Source organism: Orbicella faveolata, unplaced genomic scaffold (assembly GCF_042242905.1).
Source record: "Orbicella faveolata isolate gen_17 unplaced genomic scaffold, um_ofav_v1 contig_46, whole genome shotgun sequence".
NCBI lineage: Eukaryota > Metazoa > Cnidaria > Anthozoa > Scleractinia > Merulinidae > Orbicella > Orbicella faveolata.
This window is the reverse complement of record NW_028301576.1, coordinates 23,820,467-23,837,034: the sequence shown is the minus strand read 5'-3', so window position 1 is coordinate 23,837,034 and position 16,568 is coordinate 23,820,467. Positions and strand designations below refer to the sequence as shown.

At 40.0% G+C, this 16,568-nt stretch overlaps 1 protein-coding gene and 2 long non-coding RNA genes across 3 annotated transcripts; 2 read left to right on the top strand and 1 right to left on the bottom strand.

The window, feature by feature from the left end:
* The first annotated feature begins 3,864 nt into the window (after positions 1-3,864).
* Positions 3,865-10,965, top strand: LOC110059382 (uncharacterized). The gene is made up of 10 exons (XM_089277385.1): positions 3,865-6,880; positions 7,038-7,150; positions 7,248-7,337; positions 7,416-7,695; positions 8,165-8,298; positions 8,417-8,580; positions 8,691-8,770; positions 8,926-9,136; positions 9,292-9,531; positions 9,632-10,965. The coding sequence occupies exons 1-10, from the start codon at positions 6,342-6,344 to the stop codon at positions 9,635-9,637; spliced, it is 1,857 nt and encodes a 618-aa protein (XP_089133511.1). The 5' UTR covers positions 3,865-6,341; the 3' UTR covers positions 9,638-10,965.
* Positions 6,866-9,703, bottom strand: LOC149098995 (uncharacterized). The gene is made up of 4 exons (XR_016203612.1): positions 9,629-9,703; positions 9,337-9,511; positions 7,562-7,657; positions 6,866-7,253 (listed from the first exon to the last, which is right to left on the bottom strand). It is a non-coding gene; the product is annotated as an uncharacterized LOC149098995 (long non-coding RNA).
* Positions 10,966-11,020: 55 nt separating the features above from the next.
* Positions 11,021-15,666, top strand: LOC149098994 (uncharacterized). The gene is made up of 5 exons (XR_016203609.1): positions 11,021-11,160; positions 11,659-14,744; positions 14,961-14,992; positions 15,096-15,169; positions 15,339-15,666. It is a non-coding gene; the product is annotated as an uncharacterized LOC149098994 (long non-coding RNA).
* Positions 15,667-16,568: the final 902 nt, after the last annotated feature.

Here is a 16,568-nt window from a genome sequence, read left to right as displayed (position 1 = left end):
TTCTCGAATAAATTGCGCGTTATTTTTGTTTATGTCAGCATTAAAATACTGACATCTCGCACACGCGCTAAGTGAGAAGACCATGAAGGCTTGAATTCTATTTAAGAACGAATATTGCATTGACGCTTCCTTTAAAAACAAAATACATGAAGAAGAATATTCTCCAGCAATGCAAATTCTCGAGGAAGATGAGCAACGAAAAGCGATTGCGTGACTGACTGCAATGACGAACAACGAGCATTTCGTAAATTTTCTGCTAGGCGCAATCTCTCTTTTACTAAACGGAAACGCCCTGCGCCAAGTAATCTGACACCGTTCAACCACTGATCTCAGCAGCTTATTACAGCGGTTATCAATCACACGCGACCTCCAGCGCAGAAAAAGTCTAGACAAAACCTAAGTTTTGGTGGACGTCAATCATCTCCGCCTCCTTGCCGACTGTATGCAAAATTTACCTGAAATAGTGAAACCTTACAGTGGTCCACTCGTAAAAATTATCATTTTACTTTCGGTATATGTACGGCTAGCTCACTAAATACATTGGCAGTAAATATTCCTTGAAATTTGTAACTGAAGACGGGCAGGTCGGGCTTCTCAACGGCCATTCGCATGCATGAATGACCCCGAGAGAAAGCAAATCTACACGCAAACAAATTATTTCTGCACGTAGTTGTCTTGGGGCTACAGACTGAACAAGACTTAAACGTCTTATAAACCTCATAATTTTGTCAGGTAATAAGTTATAAGTTTTATAGAATTAAGTATTGTTCAGTCCGTAGCCCCAAGAAAAATACGTGCAGAAATAATTTGTTTTCGTGTAGATTTGCTTGCTCTCGGGGCCATTCATGCTTGCGAATGGCCGTTGAAAAACCCGACAAACGGTTTCATTTATATATTTCAAGGATGTAGTTAGTGAGCTAGCCGTACATACCGAAAGTAAAATGATAATTTTTACGAGTGGACCGCTGCAGGGTTTCACTTTCAGGTAAATTTTGCATACAGTCGGCAGGGAGGCGGAGATGATTGACGTCCCTGATTGACGTCCCTGATTGACGTCCACCAAAACTTAGGTTTTGTCTAGACTTTTTTTGCGCTGAAGGTCGCGTGTGATTGATAACCGCTGTAAAGCCATCACGTCAGGTGGCTTCGCGTGAGCTTGGTACAGTTAAGGTGGACGCTCAAGGAGATCTCAGAGATTTAAACTTTTCTAATCCGACGTTGTGAACAGATCACGAGATGAAGCTAGAAGTTACCAGATTTTCAAGTGTTGTGACATGGAAGGGTTTTTTTGGTTACATTATTCTTAGGAAATGTAGGCAACGTGTCATTTAGTCTAACAAGCGTTTCGAGCTTCCGTTTCATGATCGACAAACTGGTTTCCCGCTGACTGACTGAAAAACGATTCAACGTAACGGAAGCTTTATTTGGCGGCTTCTAGGATCTCACAAACTGAAGCCATACAGCTCTGAAACGCTCTCAAGGTCGAATAGTGGATAGTAATACTCTACATGTCTTCATGGCTCTACATTACTTTCTGCCTTTGCGGGTGCCTTTCGCTAAGAATTTGTTACGTGCGTCAGTTCCAATTAAAGCTAATCAAACGTCAGCAAAACGAGGAAGCATGTTTCCGGAAACATTCATAGCGCGTGCATGCTTCTCCAATGTTTCCCAGTTTTGCCATACAGGAATTGAGCACATTTTAACAAGAATTCGAGCATGCGAGCAGTGGCAAAAATTTTGCGGGCACGAGCAAGCAGCACTCATCTAATTCTTGCGAGCAATTCAAGCAAAGGCCAAATTCTTCGAGCACTTTTAAATTGAATGGGACCATTCGATACCCCTCACATTGTCTATGATTGACTGACTTGCAGACGGTGTCGAAAATGTGCAAACTACAATGTCGAATGCTAAAAATACTAGTAATATTCTAAGTTGAATTTTGGCGGACATTGAACGCCATGTTTTCAAAACAAAATTATGTTCTCTTTTTGTTTACGTCTGATATGGGGTGATGCGGCTAAACCAATCATCTTGTACTCTCCACGTCATGCGTTTAACACGTGTTCATAGTCCTGACAACCGGCTTCTTAAGGGCACAGAGTCTGCTTTACCGCAAAATATGGCTTCAGTCGTGCATGCGAAAGAGATCGAGAATTTCAGTGTTTTTAAACATAGTAGGCGACTAAATCCGTGCCTTTCGCTGCCTTGTGCCGCGGTGAGTAACTGAAATTTTTGTATTGCTTACATTCTGTAACTATTCTGCATGAAGAGAGTCGTACAGGGGTATTCTCGTGATGCGTGATTAGCAGATTTTATTTTCCGTGAAACGTGAATTTAGGAAACTATTCTTCGTGATCCGTGACCTGAGGGTTTTGCGTGACCCGTGAAAAACTTGAATTATTCACCGCTATTCGTGATCTCACCACTCAATTCTACGTGATTTTGAAACGCGCGTCTATCGAGAGTGACTTAGGGTCCGGACGCACTGGACTGACAAAATTTGTTTGGCCCTTCCAAAAATCTCGACAAAATTTGTCTCTGCCAAATTTTTAATTTGTCGAGCGTGGGCTCACCGAATCACAGCAAAATATTTGTTAACCACAAGTGTCAATCACATGGAAATTAACACCATCACTTGCGCGCTTTCAATTTGATTACGTGTAGTCGTGAAATTTGCACTTGTACTTGTACTCGGCTGACTCGGGTGGACATACGGATGTACAAATTGAGCAGAGCTTGGTCCTGGAGATGCAGCTGGAACGTTAACGTAGACTTGGGAACCGTAATAGTTGTACTGTGCGAACGGATCGTCATGGAGCATACCGAGGTACGAATCTTCCATGTTTATCGTTGATTGTAGTCTCCTCCGCAGCCGTTTTATGGGATGTCACGCAACACTCCCCCCAAAGAAACGGCTGCTCACATCCGAACAACATTCCTTTCACGAAATTAGCCAATTACCGCTTCCGTTCCATTTTCAAGAACGTTTTCGCGCCAAATTCGCCCTTTGAAACTTGTCCAATCAAAGAATGTTTTTTATTTTTGTATCCCGTCGTGAGAGACGTCACAAATGAACGTACAGATTTCCGGCTTTTGTTTAGGGACGCCGAAAAATACCGGCGACGCTTGAACGAGCTTTCTATGTAGCTGAAGACTCTTCAAAGTTCAAGCTACTTATTAGAAGCTTTCAACTCAAAAAATTATTGTCGAGAAGGAAGATATCTATTTTAACTTAATAAAGGAATCAGAAAATCAAGTAGCTTCGCTCGATTTGTTGACAGCGAGTTCTGAATGCCGCTCTTTGTCCTCTTTCCTCCTGATTTAAATCTGTAGGAAGCGTTTCGCCCTTGATTGACGCTTATAATTTGACATTTCCCGAAAATATATATTCTCTCATTAGCTGAACATAGCGATGAGCACATGAAGCAGTTGCAGTTAGGACTTTCATTTACCTTCTTTTTTTCGTCTGTCATGATGGTAACCCGCGAACACCGCCTATTTTGGCGACTTGCGGCGTGAAACAAAAGACAGAAATCCCTCGCGTGTTCGCACCGCAGGCCTGTTCGCGCGAAAGCTTATGTCATTCTCACTTTGCTATTATGTGATTGGTCTGTTCAACAGAGCACAAACAAACTACAAACACAAAAGGAAAAGAATGTTGTTCGGATGTGAGCAGCCGTTTCTTTGGGGGAGCGTTGCGTGACATCCCAAAAAACGGCTGCGGAGGAGACTACGTTGATTGCGGCGCAAATATAAATTTAATTTTGGCGGGCTTCGGACTGAAATACTCCGACTAAAAATAGAGATCAAATTTTATTGATTGACATTTTCCTTCAAATCATGGCGTGTAAATTGACAAGATTTCACGCCTGACAAAAATTTGTCCTGCTCCGAGGCAGGACAACGGCGTCTTTGAAGTTTGGTAAGCCTTGCCAAAATTTGGTAGATCTAAAAATCACCGGACGCACTTGTCTCAGGGAATTGATAACAGATTTTTTTCGCAAAATAAACAAAAATTTGCCCAGTGCGTCCGGGCCCTTAGACATGCGATTTGCAATATGGAGCCTTGGAGCCTTTCACGAGTTTTCTTTCTTCAAGCACTCTTCCTAGTGTAAGAACAGGTTAGTAAAAGGAGTATCTTACTCGCTTATTTTCGTGATTCGGGAAAACGAAGTTTTTATATCCGGGATCCGTGATCCTCAATTTTTTCTGTTCGTCAAAGAAAAACGAACGCTACCTCGGCAGTTGTCATAGTTGTTAATCTTTGAGGAAACCTTTTATACTGTGAAAAGATGAAGGTAAACGGTCGATTTCTCTGACGTGCGTTGTCTTTGATGACAACGTTTTTGCATGACTGCCCAAGTCAGTCAAGCAAAGACAAAAAGAGAGTCGTACAGGGGGGCTCTATGGCACGGTTCACATATCACCGCATCATGATTTTGGCCCCTCAACTGAAGCCGTCTCAAGCGGTCCCCCAATTTCAAGCAAAAAAATATATAAAATAATAATTTTACAAATATCTCCAGACTCCCCAGCCGCACTCGCTTATAAGCCCCCCGCCAATTCAAAAACCCTTGTTTTGGTGAGCCTACGAGGTACTTACGCTTTTTCTCGTGGGATAATATTTGTCCCCTTATTAGTTAACTGAGATACGCTCTAAATACAATGAGCGTGACCAAGTTTTGCCCATTTTCTGGGTGTTGCTTTTCAAAAATTCAGCCTAAAGAATGGCAAGCATTTGGTGAATTTGAAATGTTTATATAGGTTAATATGTCACAGCTTAAATATTTTATCCTTCTGTCCCGCTAACAATTTTAGGCAGATCTTTCAGTAAACCATGGATATCAATCGGAGAAGGTCGGAATAAAGTGATATTGTTCGCTAAACAATTGGCTGAATATTTTTCCAAATTGAAACCTTAGCCGTCTGAACCGATGAATAATTGTTTTCGAACGGATAGCAGCGGCTGTTTGAACAGCTGAATATTTTCTGCACATATATATATAACCCCAGCCGTTTGAATGGTATGCTATCAATCTTTAGTCTTCTCCGCAGCCGTTTTTTGGGATGTCACGCAACGCTCCCCCCCCCCCCCCCAACCCCCTCCCCCACCCCACAAAGTTTCTTTGGGGGGAACGTTGCGTGACATCCCAAAAAACGGCTGCGGAGACTAATCAATCTTGAACGCATGACAAACGGCAAGAGGACAATTTTTAGCCGTTCGAACAGATCCGTTGGTGTACTTTTTCGCATGAGAGGTCATAATTGTATTTTTACAAAGATAAAATCTAAGATTTACATTTAAGGATTTGATTGTTTATTCAAGAATGAATTACGTGACAGTGTCAACATGATGTGACCGGTCAACATGACCGGCGAGTGAAGTGTTTGGCCTGTCAAGTCACCATTCTGGCCGGACGTTGTCCGTTGACCGGCCGTTATTTTGAGCCTTAAAAAAATGTTAAAACTAGAAATCCCTGCGGGTTTCAATCAATCATTCATTCAATCAGTCATTTTATTTAAAAACTCGGATCATCAGTAAGTACAATAGTATACCAATCTAAATACAAATATCACATTAATTACCCTGGTCCCAGAGGTTTTTCTTGATTTTTCTCTGCATGAGAGAGCTGCGAGAGAGCCGCGAAGCGCTGAAAACAAGAGTCGCGAAGCTGCGAGAAAGAAAAACGAGGTTTTTCATGGGGCAGAATGCATGGACATCATTAAATATTCATTATCAGCGAAGCGGCAAATTTGAATGCGAGAGCGCTCACAATAAGAGAAGAAAGGGCTAAAATTGGCTCAGTAGCGTTGATTAAGCTTGCTTTTCTGGTTTCAAGAAGTATAAATCAACCAACCCACGCGCGGCTTTTTGAAGAAGAATGCTATATCTACATTTAAAGGCTAAAACAAACAAAATTGAACAAGTGTAAGGACTGTTCTTTTGCACTTGAAAATACAGCAAAATTGGCCTTTTTTTGTATGGAGGCTGTTTTCAAAACGACATTTCTAAAAAGTTCTACTGATTTTCGCCAACCCACGAACGGCAAATGAAAAATTTATCTTTTTTCTACCAAAATATGTTTGAAGATTAAAAATCGGTCAACGGGAACCACTGTTCTTTCCGGTTTGAAAACTGCTAGTTGTAGTTGTGTTTGAAAATGGCGCGTCTCGAGCAAGTGGGCTATTGTTTCAAGCCTACGACCGAATAACAATGGCAACCAAGACTAAACCCATTCAAAAAAGCTACTCGTGTGTAAAATGGTTCACAGTTGCCGCGAATTTTAAAACTGAGGTTACTGTTCCGGCTGACTTATTCGAATAGCCGACCAGATCGCGCAATGAATATAAACATGGAAAACGTCAGTGATCGGGAGCTCTTTTCAGAGCTCTTCGAAAACCCGATCAATCCGTTACTCCTTCATATGGTACCTCCATTTGTTGACGTAAACAGTCCGATGTATTATCTTCAACTTAACGGCGAAGTAATATATAACTGGCGACAATTTCACGGGCGTCCCCAAACAGTCTTCGACTTGCTCCAACGAAGCATCTTGCCTCTTGGATACCAGCTGAAGGCATCGGGTCAAGAGCGTATTGGAAATGCACTTGCTGAGAGCATTAGAAGATTCTGGAGAAAAGTTCAAGGAACAAAGGACGGAAAAAAACGAAATAGATTAAAAGCAGAGACTTGGGTCAAGCTGGCCATAAAACCGGAGGAGATCGAGCGGACACCTTTCGACGTGTTGGCCGAGACCGGAAATGTAGAGGAGAAAGCGGCTTCTCTGTATGAGGAGATGCGGCAAGAACTTGCACACCGTGGCAAGGACTTCACTGATGTTGGCAAGAAACAGCAACACAGACATTTGACACAAATAAAGTAAGTAGACTTTTAATCTTATAACCAATGTAAACGGTAACCATGTAAACAATTCAGTTACCAAGAAAAAATTTATAAGCTAATCATTACCTAAGCGCACAAAAATGGTTTTTCATGTGTGATCTCACTGCTTACATTGTTTTCTCCTTTTTGGCAGAAATAAAGCTCAAGACGCACTGTGGTTTGGGGAAACCTATGGCCTAATTCCCCAATCATTAATAGTTGAAGACAAAAATGGAATGGTCCATGAGATAAACTTGAGCCAAACAGGTAAACTAACTTTGCAGTTTAGTATGATGCATAAGAATAACTAGAAAATGATTGAGCAAACACAGGTATAGCTGTATTCTGTTCTCTTCCTTGACAGATGATGCTGAAAAAGAAAACACTCCAGTCAGCGAGAGGAACTCAGAAAGCCAGAGCCGGGAACAAGGACATCAGGGAGACAGTTGTAAAGGTGAGTTAACCTTACAGCACACATGTGATCACAGAACTACCAAACTTTACTAAGTTAGACCATTTTGTTTCTTTTCAGAAAGGAAAGCTCAGTGTTACCACAACCTTCCAGAAGAAGAGAAGGACAAAGTAAAGTCAATTCTGTATATCATGGATAAATTTTCAGTGTCCATACAAGCATATCACGAGTTGTCACAACAAGAGCCAGCATTGCCAAGATCATACCTGGTCGAGGCCTGCCAGCAATCCCTTGATGATAAGTGGGATGTAACAAGGACGCCTGGCGAGTGTCCGGGTGCAGAAATCTCATTCAAGGTTCTACTGGAAAATGAATTAAGAAAATATGTAAGTACAAAGATGTTACATAAATTTAACTTAGAAAATGGTTCATATGCAGGAGTGTTAGGTCTAAAGGGAACCTCTGCTCTTGTGGCAAGTTGACATTAAGTTAATTGAAATAGTGCCTGTACTACAAATTTAACTGACTTAGGGACATACAGAAAAAACCCACATGCAAGAACCTAGGGATTTAAGAACCTTCTGGCAGAAATTTGCTTTCTTAATACCCTAAAATTGAAGAACCTGTTTAGCCAAGCAAGTTCCAACAGGTTCTTATATGTGGGGTTTAACTATTTAATTTATATATTTTTTTTACCAAAATACAGTTCTTGATGTAAAGATACATTTTATATACAGTACTGTTTATATTTTTAACCATTTTTTATACTATTTTCTGATAATCAACAACAATGGATAACATTTATATATAATTTGTAATAATAAACAATTATGTACTTTTAACTTTATTAAATTTTCATTGCCGTTAAGCAACACACTTGATGAAGAACCAACAGTAAAGGTCAAGATATCAGGGGATGGGGCCAGGATGTCGCACTCAAGCTCGCTGTTTGTTTGCTCATTTTCGCTGCTTGAAGAGGACCAAAATATTCTGTCCAGTTCAGGTAAACGATAAATAAAAAATAAAACATCCAGGGCAGAGTCCCTTTAACGACTAAATCTGTTGCTGGAAGCATAAAACTGTTTGAGATGTGATCCCAATTTTTCTGTTCTTTGTTTTAGGGAACCACACAATTGCTGTAGTCAAGGGACCTGAAGACTACAGCACACTGTCAGATGGTCTCAAGAATGTCATTGATGCAGTCAACACCTTAATAGATGATGGCTGCTTGTACATTGATGGTAAAAGAGTGAATCTTCATTTTCATTTGGGAGGTGATTACAAGGTATGTGATCCTACTGGTAGTTACTGCTAAGACAAATTATTACAACCAGAATTAGTCTCCTTCAGTTGAGCTTTTTAAAACATAAAATGTATTTTTTTTTTTCCAAACAGTTCCTGTTACTTGCAATGGGCATGAAAGGGGCAACCTCAAACAATTCTTGCATCTGGTGTTTGATACACAAAAATGACAGGTATGTGTTAGCATTATTCTTTAAATGATCACTGTGCACAAAACAGTTTTAGGAAGTATATTTTAACCAATTAATAAATAAATGGAATGTAGTTGAGATTAATATAATTTAGTTGATATTTGATGTTTAATAGCCATTATAATCTCAATTCATAGGTGCAAGATGTCAGTGGGTTCCACACACTACAATTCAGATGGCATGAAAAGACACTTTGGACCAAGATGGCATAAAGATCCAGGATGTGAACACCAGCCCCTATTTAAAATTGCCCTTGAGGACATTGTCATAGATGAGCTTCATCTAATGCTCAGAGTAACAGACCGACTGGAGAAAGGCATCATATTTGAGGTCATTGACTGGGATGAGGTACGTATAATGAAGAAATAGTAAGTCCAGACCATTCATGCTCACTCGTCCCGCCTGTAGTTTGGTTTGGAAATAATTATTGTTCTAAGCTGGAACAGGTCAGATTATAGACAATCAAGGTAACTAATTAATTTCCATCCTCTGTTTCACAATAGGCTGAAAACAAAGGTAAGCCAGCATCCCAAAGAAAGCAAACCCACCTGAATACTCTGCTCTCAACCGTGCGGTCACTGGGTGTCTCCCTTGATGTGTGGAAATCAGCTGACCCCAAAAAGAAATATGAATGGACATCTCTGATGGGTGGAGAAAAGCACAAACTCCTGAAGAAGCTGCCAGAGCAATTCCACAAGATCTTGCCTCAAGACAAAGCACCGGCTGTCGAGAAACTATGGAATGTAAGTAACATGATATTTAATAATAATATTGCTCCAGTCCAGGGCTTTGTCCCACTGACTGAACAAATAAGTAACAGTTACCAAATCTTTTACTTACCAGGTGTAGAAAAGAAAAACGATGACATTCGATGTTTCTTTCACCGCAAGATAAATAGGTGGGATGCCAGCACAAGTGTCCTCCTTGTCGAGAAGCGTCAAGAAGACTTGGGAGGATATGAGAGGCAGCCTAGAAAGTATATGAAAAAAAATGAAGCTTTCTGGTGCAATGGTGGCAAACAACAAATAGCCAGAGACTACCCACGCATTTCCACGCAAACAACACAGCCCAGAGAAGATTAATGAACATTCCATAACATGATGTGATTAGCTAATTAACATTATCAAGCGAAAATATAAAAACACATGACAGTAGAATTATACATATATAATTATCTACAAGACAACCAAATTTTCATTTTCAGAATTCATTTATAAACTTTACAAACACTGGAGATTCATATTCTAAACATTTTTATATCTATAAAATATGTCACATTAAATAAAGTATTTATTAACTGACAAATTTTGAGTGGTTTTATTTCTTAAGCCCTGATCAAATGGGGATGATAGTTGACGGTAGCTGGAACTCATCTTCTTGTCTGACCACCAACTCTCCTGCGCTATCATTGACTATCATAAGCTTTTTGACCGGGGCTAAACTTTATTAAGGTTTGGTGGGATCCGAGAACGAGTTAAACCAGAAACCCACGGTTTCAACATTTGCGAAGTTGAGTTTTCATAGCAATGCTAAGTTTTGAATGCAGAACCTTAATCATTTGAGGTCAAATAGAGTCCAAAGTTATTAAGAAAAGAAAACACCCAAGGATTTATATATACCACAACCTCAAGAACCTGACACAGTCATTCAGCATACTGAAAAATATTAAAACAATCAAATCTACTATGATTTATGACTCTGTTTGATTTTAAATGATTAAGTTCTGCTTTTAAAGTAAAACCCGTTAGGTTTAAGGAAAAATTTGCATGTGTGACTTCAAAAACTCATGCGAACCATGATTTTGCAAAATTCGATTAGAAAACAATCGACTTATAAAACAGAAACAGACAACGCAGTAGGGCAAAAATGTGAAATATTTTTATCATTATTATTTAGTAGCAGACTCACCTCTCAGACAAGTTTAGCAGCCTTTAAACTCCCATTCAAGACATTGAACATTCAAACCGGGCAGCCGAGACATGCCATTAGGGACAGCGCGTCTCCCAACCCCAAAATGCTTTGGAAACGAAAGAATATCGAGGTCGAAATGTATTATGGACCAAAATATAACAAGACAGCGGGAACCTGGTCTCTAACATTAGTAGGCCTGGTTAATTTTATCATTTTTAGCGGGTAAGGTAAATCCTGAATAAAATTTTTCACTTGAATTGCTCCAAGCATTGTTCAATATTTATGTATAGAATGATCCTTGCAAAGTTGAGCCGTCGACAGCGCAAACCCAGTGCTTACAATACTGAGATGAGGTGGTTTTCGAAAGCTTTTCGCCAGCCCAAAACTCGGCGAGAAATCGATCGACAAATTCAAAGCCATGATCTGGGACAATCCTACTGACGATATGCTACCAAGTTATGGTAGGTTTTTTTAAAAGAAAATTAAGAAATGACTTCATGTGGAGTGATGTCGTGATGTGTAGGTTTATTTTTCCAGGTATATCCTGAACTAGTACTGGAACCGGCTAAAATATGCAATAAAGTTTATGTAATTTAAAGATAAACAAAACGAAAATGCGTGCACGGGCCCGAAAAAGTAAAATGATGTAAAATAGAATATGGGATATGCTTATTTTGTAGCTGAAAAAATGCGATTAGGGTTTTAGACATGGTGTGGAAGGGTGGAAAGGGGGTGGGGAGGGGGGGGGGGGGGTGGGTTGGGGGATGCCATCTTCAATACAGTATCACAGTTTTGTTGAATTAGAAAGCAGTGATGCTTAGAAATTTATAATCTTATATACATCTTTGTCCGCTAGCAGCCCACTCCAACTCTACTTTTTGAGGTCTATTACCCCACTCCCTTAGAAAATATTTAATAAAGCCAGATGAAAAGTATATCATGTTGTTACTAATTAACAGGATTGACTGCAGATGAGCTTGCCTGTCTTGCTGCATCGGGAATGCAAGGCTGGGTCTATACTGATCACGTCACATGGGTTTTAAAACAGCTTAATGACATGCAAAATGATACCATGCTACTATGCCCAATGTCGTTGTTAATATCCACAACGAGATGATGAGGAAAGCTAAGTTACTTAACCCTGGACCTTTAAAAAGGCTGGTTTTCACTCTGAATGTGGGACAAAGGAATGACAAAACTTTCATTGGCAACCCTCAAAATGGTGGTAATCATTGGGTACTGGTAGATGTTGAGCTGCGACCTTTCATGAAGATCATATACTGTAAGATGCTGGCTTGGCAACCTCCCCCAGACATCATTGATGTCATCAATGATTTTGCACGGTACATTCCAGAAGTTGGAATGCACAAAAGGAGTCATTTGGTGCTTGCCCACTCTCCCAGTATGACTAATTGGCAGGGTCATGAATGTGACTGACAATGCCGTAACTATTCCCTGCAGAGTTGCACTGATATATGTGGTGTTATTACTCTGGTAAACGCAGCTGTGGTAGCCTTGCACAGCCCTCTTTTCTGATGGTTAACGGGTCCAGTGATCAAAGAATCGATCTTCTTGCAACACCTGACCCAATACTGGTTATATTTTGTGTCGCCCATGAGCAGAGACGAAGCCGTATTCTTGTCAGTGTAAAACAAATTTTTAGTTTGTTTATTGTGGAAGTGCCACAACTTCCACTGATGACCACTCCATCTTTCCCTCACCCCCATTAGTGGTCATTATATGGTTTTACACATTGTGCTGGCATTATTTTGAGCATAATAGCGAGGCAAAAGAATCTAGCATTATGCGGGAATAACAGTGACAAAAACTGGCCGATGTCTTTTGAGCATAATATATAGTGAGATTTTTTGATCATCAAGCATTTGCATAATGACAACAAATTTGAGCATTATGTGTAAAACCCTATTTCATGACCCATTTCCAGTACTATTCTGATATTTACAACACAACTTTGCAAACACAAAATCCTTTAACAACAGAAAGACAACAATGTTGGGAAGGAATACTCCTTCTAACATGAACCAAATGCACTGCCCCATGAAAAATGCAGGACATGTGGTTAGTGTAGTACAAAGATAGAAGAGTGCTTTTAGAAACCTTTTGACCTAAGTTTTCATCTCTAAAATGGCCCTTGTGATATGATCAGTAGCAGGCTGTACATGTTTTCGTGACGATTTGAACAGCTAGAGATAACTGTGCAACCTGACACTAGCCTTCTAGCAGGCTACTGCCATATTGGCTTATGATATTGGCTTATGATATTGGCTTATGTTATCCACAGGTCTTTAGCTTCTTCATTGTGAAGAACATCATCATAATTTACTTCTATCAAAATGAAAAAGATCACCAGGGATAATGAAAACCTGGATCTACAGGTCCCTTGGCAAAATTGTTTGTTTGATGCTGTGCTAAATAGAGAAGATGATATCATTATTCAGAGCATTTAGTGCAGGAAACATTTTCACACTAGAAAATATATGAAATCATTACAGGTCAGACTAGTGAAATTTTAAAAGCTGATTCTAACTGTTTCTGGACGACCTATATGGAACATGCCAGGTCTCTTTCAATTGAAATCATTTTGTTATTAGCAAAAAAAGGACAGAGCAGTCATTCAAGACTATTCCAGCAGCTTGTATTAATAATAATATTAGACCATGTTTTTGATGTTCTGTTAAATAGAACAGGGATAAGCATGTGAAATCATTATTGGCATGAGGTGAAACTAGTCTTGTGTTTCACACATTTAATTTCAGTGAGCTATCACAATACTGGGCATCGTGCTTTGCATAAATATTTGATCAATCAGCTCATTTCCGTAGGATTTTTATCAACTTGATCCCCACCACAGATATATGCTTGTACATGTACATGTAAGTTCTGAACGGCACAGTGCGAACTATATTGATTTTGCAACAAGTTTACTATTAATTTAATATTTTTTTGCCATACATGGCTCGAGTAACATTCTAAGGAAAATTGGACTCTGAGTACATGTCTGACATCTATTGTCATTTCAATATTGTCTTATAGTTATTTCATATTGTTCTAGAGCTTTTACTGCTTTTAAGCAACAAATCTGAAACAAACATAACATGCAGAAACAAAAAAAACCAGATAAATATTATTATATATTATATTATATATTTTCAGGCTTTCAATGTTGGTATGTGTGTGGAATTATAATGGGATTACGGTATGAAGTTCTGTATTACTGCATTAAATACACGACAAGCCGTTACGATTATTGTTAATCAAATTAAAGAAACTACATATAATTTCTACATACACAACACAAGCTAAGGTTCGTTTACTGGTAACAAATAGGTCAATGAATTGCAAGATAATGAATACCGTGGTGCACAACTGATCTGATGAGCAAAAATTTCTGTGACTGAGACGTTCGAGGGATAATTTGTGTTTCCTTTCAGAAATATTTCGAGAAAACGTGGGCTGGTGGTCGCTAACTGCGTTTTAAAGCTGAAATCAACCAGGCGTTTCAAGTGTTAGAGACCACGCTCCCACTATCTGATTATATTTTGGCCCACAATACATTTCGATCTCGATATTCTTTCGTTCCCGATGCATTTTGGGGTTGGGAGACGCGCTGTCCCTAATGGCATGTGCAGCCGAGACGGGCAGCCATGGACGCAGCCATTATTTTGAAAACGCACGCAAAGTTGCTGTATAATAACCGCTTGCCAAAGGTATGCAGCCGTTTCTAGATCCCAGTGCCCACAACTGTGTTTCAGTCACACATCTCGTAACTGGCCACTCGCGCTCCAGTATTAAGGTTAAAAGAGGTTTTCCCCGGTATGGCTGAACAGCAAAGATCGCGATCGGTAAGAGGTTTTTTTTCATCAGTGTCGTGTTTCTGGTGTTACAAACCGATCCGTTAATTCTCGCTTTAAAGCTTTTCAAACTTTCATTGTACATGTAGCTTACATTCAATGACAGCGATGTCTTCGACTTCATGGAGGAGTTGCAGGCTTACTTAGAGGGACATCTTGGGTTGTTAGACGAAGTAAGTAAATTCCTGCATACCATAGGGCAACGAATATCGATATATTAAATTGAGAAAGAGGCAAACAACAGCTGAAAAAAATGACAGCATTACTGAAAGTTAAGTTTAAATTTGTATACTATTAGTGGGCAAATTTCCGGAACTTGTGAATTTAAGCTCACCCATGCTACAGAGCAAGCTCTTACACTAAGCATTTACATTTGCACCGATTTTCAGGCGAGGCCACCGGTGGATTATCTCGCTCGACGGTAGGTAGCGATTTCTCTTTTTTAAAGCTGAAGTTTTTAGAAAAGCTTTAGTTGGTTTATAAGCCGTTCCATGCTAATAGCGTGATATCTGTCACCTTCGTAGGGACCGAATGGTGTTGCTGGCCGCCCGCTTCATTAGCGAGCAGCCTACAATCAGAGATTTGTTGCAAAATCAAGGTAAATATTTAACTCATCTTAAAGGAATAGTTAATCACATACATGCAATCTCATTTGACTTTTGAATGGAATTTTTTCTCCGAGTATTTTGTGCGCTGACTGAATGACACCTTTCTCGTGTATTCAATTTAAGACAGTTTATCTAACTTAGTGGATACGTCTCTCGTAGGTACGCAACAGACTTCAAATAAAAGGAAACCGGATGAAGATGAAGACTTTGGGGACAAAAGCAAAAGAAGACAAACTGAAAAGAAAAATAAGTTGTGATTTTTTTCCTGTGTTTGTAAAAGACATCACACCTTCCTTTCCTGTCGCACGCTGTATTAAACGAACAAACAGAAACGTCTTTACGTCTGCGCTCTAAGAAAACCGTTTTCTTAGAGCGCAGACTTAAAGAAGTTTCTGTTTGACGTTTCAGCCAATCATGTAAAAAAAACTCTCAGCTTTGTTACTAAGTTACTATTTCCTTAACATTAAAAAATTATTTTAATTGGTCATTGCTTTATTTCATTTGATGGCTTCTAAAGAAGCCGTTTGTTTGATTGTCCTGCTTGAACTCCATCAGATGGGTCCAGCAAGGTATTTCTTTCTGAAGACAATGCGAACGCGTTCCACTGCACGCGAAACTTTCTTCTCGCCGTGGTAAAAGGAAGGTGACTTCGACAGCAGCAGGCGGAAAGTCAGCTGTACGATCCGGCAACGGCTCCCATTTGCGTTAATTGTCCGTTCCACGTACGGACCCAGTCCAGCATCTTCTAATTCTTGATCGCTGATTTCTGCTGGTTTCAACTGAATTTGGGCTGGCATGTTCGGGAACAGGAAACGGACCACGTCATGACGAATCTCGATCGATTCCTCGTGTTGCAAGGGAACCTTCATTCCCCGCTCAAACACGAGAGCAATCCTTTCACGGGCAGCTTCCACACGTACTGGATCGGGGTCCGGACTTTCGAAGGCTTCTATAAGCTCCGGCGGTAGGTGAGCTTTGGGTTCCCATGTGTTTTCGCTGGCGCAGTATCCTAACCACTTGACCATAAAGAGTGGTTTGCCATTTCGGAACTTCTTGGCAACTATGCGTTCAGCTTGATAAACACCAAGAACGTCAGGTTTTTTGTCGCACATAATGCCGGCTCGTGAGATCGCGAAAGAGTCTAGGCTCTTGTAAAAGCCCTGAGGTGGACGGCAACGTTTCTCCATGTTGAAAAAAATTCGAATGGTTGAAAACTGAATGAAGCTGGAAATTTATACTGTCCTATTCGCGGCAAAGACTTGCCGACGGATCGAAATGCACCAATGGCTATCAAGTATTTGACAAAAGATTTTTTTCCAGCCAACCGTTAACGACAATCGTGAATACATTAACTTATACGATCTTTGCAAGGAAAAACCAAAACACTTC

Bases quoted from the DNA above. Each gene is read 5' to 3' on its own strand.
- LOC110059382 (XM_089277385.1), top strand. From the start codon at position 6,342: ATGAATATAAACATGGAAAACGTCAGTGATCGGGAGCTCTTTTCAGAG. The intron at 8,299-8,416 runs GTAAACGATAAA...TCTTTGTTTTAG, and splicing joins AAATATTCTGTCCAGTTCAG to GGAACCACACAATTGCTGTA. The intron at 9,137-9,291 runs GTACGTATAATG...GTTTCACAATAG, and splicing joins AGGTCATTGACTGGGATGAG to GCTGAAAACAAAGGTAAGCC.